The sequence below is a fragment of the Tachysurus fulvidraco genome, chromosome 24 (assembly GCF_022655615.1).
Source record: "Tachysurus fulvidraco isolate hzauxx_2018 chromosome 24, HZAU_PFXX_2.0, whole genome shotgun sequence".
Classification (NCBI taxonomy): Eukaryota; Metazoa; Chordata; class Actinopteri; order Siluriformes; family Bagridae; genus Tachysurus; species Tachysurus fulvidraco.
In genome coordinates this window covers 17,124,167-17,128,888 of record NC_062541.1, presented here as the reverse complement: position 1 = coordinate 17,128,888, position 4,722 = coordinate 17,124,167, and the positions used below count along the sequence as shown (strand labels likewise).

At 41.3% G+C, this 4,722-nt stretch overlaps 1 protein-coding gene across 2 annotated transcripts in view; it reads right to left on the bottom strand.

Moving 5' to 3' along the window:
• The window catches only part of mrtfbb (myocardin related transcription factor Bb), a 16,551-nt gene extending 12,180 nt beyond the window's left edge, over positions 1-4,371 (bottom strand). Inside the window, exons 1-5 of one of the 2 annotated variants that reach the window (XM_027142940.2) lie at positions 4,220-4,270; positions 2,136-2,201; positions 479-670; positions 312-367; positions 82-157 (exon numbers count right to left, since the gene is read on the bottom strand). In XM_027142940.2, coding sequence (XP_026998741.2) covers positions 82-97 — 16 coding nt within the window. In that variant the 5' untranslated portion in view covers positions 98-157; positions 312-367; positions 479-670; positions 2,136-2,201; positions 4,220-4,270. Of the gene's footprint in view, positions 1-81; positions 158-311; positions 368-478; positions 671-2,135; positions 2,202-4,219 lie in introns of both variants that reach the window. The other variant, XM_027142939.2, reaches the window with a different exon arrangement.
• Between the last annotated feature and the right edge of the window lie 351 nt (positions 4,372-4,722).

Sequence of the window (4,722 nt, the reverse complement as noted above, 5' to 3'; positions counted from 1 at the left end):
AAAGCAAACGGCTATGTGACATATTTAACAGTTTGATAAAACCAAGAGAGAATAATAGGACACCGATGATGGTGTGGTTACCTTGGAGGATGTGCATGCGGACCAGCTCAGCACGCTCGGGTCTGCTACTAATCTTGTGCTTCAGGAAATTCTCAGTCTGGTAATATTGAGGTAAAAAAAAACAAAAAAAAAACATTCTAGGGTCAAACTTTTAATCCCGATCTCTTGCCTTCATCTAATTGTGCAAGATCTTTCTCTATTCCTCCCTTATGACAGGACTTCTCTCTCATTAAGACCTGTCTGGGACTCACCCTGGCTCTCTCAAGGCTTCGTATCTGTTCATGAAAAGCAGCAGGAGTCTTCAGTGCTGAAAAGAGAAACACATCAACCATCATTCTAAAAATATATCCAGTGATTCTAGAAGTTCTCTATACAGCATGTTATCTATGTCACACGCTGCAAAACTGATTGTGCTCACTTGTAGTCGGTTCTTCAAAATCGTAGCATTTTCACTGTTTCTAACAATCTCCTGTGGGGACCAGGCTGAATGATCTTATCTGCAGTAATGAAACCAGTCAGCATTCTGCTAGACAGAGCAAGATGAAAGTAGTCTAGATGAATGGTTTTTTCCCACATGGCCCGGTTAACTGATTTTTCACCATACGTTAGCCTGTGGGTGAACAGGAAGTGACTGTTTTAGCCATTCATCACAGGAGAGCTGAGCCTTTGATTTAAAGACAAACTTTACTCATCCTTTGTTTAGTGGCTTAGTGTTACTCATTCTACTAAACCATTTCTGCAACTATAACAAAAAGACACACTAGTTCTACACTGAGATAACATTCTCTGTGGTTTGACTCCATACAGAAGGTCTGCTGTGCAAAAAGACTGCAGAAGAGCCTGAGGCTTAAAGAAAGCTCACTCATTAGACTGATACTCAGAGCCGACGAAGTTCATACAGAGCCACAAATCAGACGTCAGTCACGCCGCTCTTCTTTCTCAGCACAGACTCACGTTATAATACAAATCCATCCATGCCTCGTTTGACCGAACACTGAATGGAAATACGGTAATGAGCCTCATTTTTTAATCTTTCAGTAAAGTCGTGTGTAAATATTTGCAGGATTTGTTCACACGTTTATGTATACGTTTATACGTATTCCAGACACAGCTCATTTACATGTCAGAATGCCCCCAAAACTCCACTGACTTTAACACTGGCTCGATGAACTGCAGAATAAATCCCCTTTTATTTTTTTTTACCATAATTCTGTACAAACAAAATATATTTTGGGTTTGATTTCTTTATATCTGCTCCATGAAGCTCGTGCAGAACCCACGCCGTACACAGTGCAGCTTCTCTATTCTTTATGGAGGTCAATATTTTGTAACAATATTAACTTTTATAGACATTATTTGTCAGCGTTAAACAATCTATCCACAACGTTATTAAAAGAAAATCCTCCTGGAAATTCTTGTGTGTTGAAACTGGCTTTGTAGTGGATACTGATGTGTGTCCGGCAGAATTGTCCAAACTTTCTGGAATGTATCGGACCCGAAATCTAAGTTCAGTCTGATCATATATAATCAAATGCTTCTTGTTGTTCATTGTAATGAACAGTTCCCTGATTTGGACAGAAAGTTCCACTGCAGATCTTTTTCAGGAGCTGAATAAAGTTACTCTATGTTCTACAGATTGCTTCCTGTACAGACTACACCCACTTCCGGTGTAAACTCGAACACAAATGAATCTTTGGAGCACTAAACAGATACAGATGCAGATACAGGCTCTGCGGTAAAGCGTAACACAGACACTTTGTTTTGTTCCTGAACTCAAACTAGAAAAGTATATCTCTGACTCGGGAAGCATCAGGATTGAGCTCGGATGCCATGCTTGGGAAAATCCTCTGTTCCGGTCATCCTGAATATTGTGAGATGTCTAGCAGTGTGTCTATGTCACTGGATATGACTGGTGTGTCGACCACCGCTCAGTGCAGCTGATGAACTGATAATCCCTTTGGTTAGTGGTGATAGGTTGTCAAGATAATACATTCTGACCGTGCTATTCATTTAGAAAGTGATTAATGATTTGTTTAGACCTTTCTGTTTTGAGAAAAAGCAGTGCGCATACTCACGCGGCATAATGCCCTGCTCCACGAGCTGCTCCCGAGTGCGTCTCTGCTGAAGTCTGAGCTGAAGAACTGGAGACGAACACACACCGTACAGTACAGTTAGCTTACAGAGACAAACGGCTGATCTGTAAGAAGGTCAGAAGTAACCATGATATACAGTAGTTCTGATGTATCCAAAACTCGCAGATCGTTCCTCATTTAAGGACAAAATATCCCAAGCATGTAACCTACAGCCACATTTCCACAATTTTTTTTACTTATATTACTAAAGATAATTCCCGAAGCGGTCAGGAAAAGGGATTGAAAGCCCGACCTCGTAGTCTGTGCATGGCAAACATACTGTACGTTATCGAGACGATAAGATCGACATGAGAGAGAAACTTTAGTTTAGAAAAAAAAAAAGTTACACAGTTTGTCCTTTAGACACGCAAGCCATATAAAGCACTTTGTCATGCAGTGGAGAGGTTTCTGAACATCAAAAATAGAAATCGTAATGAGGAGGAAGACACACAGCATCATATTTAAAGGCCATTAATTCCTGGACAGCATGCACTGCTGTTGCCCTACAGAGGGGAAGAGCTATTTAAACAAACACACGAGCATGGATGTGCTCTACTGGCATAATAACACTGCTCCACAACAAACATATGTGAAGAGGACAGTGCTGGTGAATGATGTGGTGGTAGATGTGTAATGTTCTTACACCACGTTTCAAAGCCATGCTGATTAAGAAAAGTCTGATTTGCCTGTCCAAGTGGAGACAAACACAACATGGCCTGCGAGGCTCCCCAGAGAGCGTCCAATATGTCTGAGCAGGCCTCTGAGTCACTCTGGCAAAAATAAACCTCAGCAGTGTGAGAACATGGCCTGGGAAAAACAGCAGATCTGGGGGCGGTGCGGAACCCCACTCCCTACAGGCCTGAAGATTCGCAAACACGAGTCCAGCATCCTCCATCTCTCAGAACTCTCTGTGAGTCCTTTTTCATAATGTCCCCATATTGTCATGGTGTTGCACAAAAAGTAATCACAAGTGGCCTGACTTCTCACAGCACAAGCTGTAGTAAGTAACTGGGCCACTTTGTGCAAAATGAAATGACTCTAAGCTTTGAGGACTTCTGGGAAATACTGCAGCTTTATCTGAACATGGATGTGGGGTGTATTACGTCACTGCTCACGTCCGTACTCATATTCGGTCTTTAAATCTGCAATAACTAAAAGGTATTCAGTCCCTTCTGCCTAGGCCCCAAAATTCCCTGTTCAGTTTCTCTTCAACAAGAGACTGAAGCTTTGGGTGCTGCAGTTCACACACCTAAATCCAAGCCCAGCTCAGAATACAATCCGAATAGAGATAACTGACATTAACTCTGTAAAAGAAACTAATCCCAGCTCTTAAAACCACCGCTTAGGCACCAGAGTGTAAATAAGAGCATGACTGGTTCTAAACAGTGTGTAGAGCCTGTGCTGGATGGAATGATGGAAAACAGATAGATACAGATTCAGTAATGATGCAACATTTCACCATGAACCTTTAAACATTAAACTCTGTCATGCATCAGATTAACTAAAGGCTGCAACACACACACACACACACACACACACACACTCGAATGTAAAATCCATGAAATACCGAATAACTCAAATTAAAAGACACGACAAAAAGAAAAACCAAACAAACCCTGTAACAGTTCCACAAAGAATGATACAAAGCAGCTGTGCAATCAAACACGAGACAACATCTGTACAGGGTTACACCAGATTACAGCGAGAAAGCAATCACTAAAAATCATCATCATCATCATCTTCTTCATTATCATCATTATTATAAGGTTTCAGTTTGTCAAGAAAGCAATCACTAATCATCATCATCATCATCATCATCATCTTCGTCATTATTATAAGTAAAAACAATCACTAAACATCATCATCATCATCATCATCACCACCCTCACCCTCATCATCCTCCTCCTCTCTTCATCATTATAAGGTTTCACTTGACTACACACACACAGTACTTCTATCATTACACATGAGTAAGAGAACATGACCACACCAGTGATACCCGGTGGGCAACAAAGCTGCGACTTTACCCCTGCAGACGGTTGGTGTTTGGACCTCGATGCAGGCCATAACAGAGCAGAGAGAGAGGAGCTGATGGTCCCATGGAGCGCCGCTTCATCCACAACAACCGGAGCAGTTCAGCACTCACAATAGGCGCAGTGACACGCTGCTGCTCCGCCGCGCCGCAGCCAATCAGTGCAGTGGGCGGGGCCAGTGGGCGGGGCCAGTGGGCGTGGTCTACAAGCGAAACACATTTTAACCCCTTTGAGAAACTTCTGCGCTCGAGGCTGCAACTAAACTTTTAGAGCACGAGACTCTGTTCTACTTGTTTTAACGCATGCGCACTTCTGCCCAACAATAAATAGGTTTATATAATGAGATGTGATATAATATCTAATCATAACACATATGTATATATATCTATATCTATCTATCTATCTATCTATCTATCTATCTATCTATCTATCTATCTATCTATATATAAACATATAAACATATAAATAAATAAATATAAAAAATATAAATAAAAAAA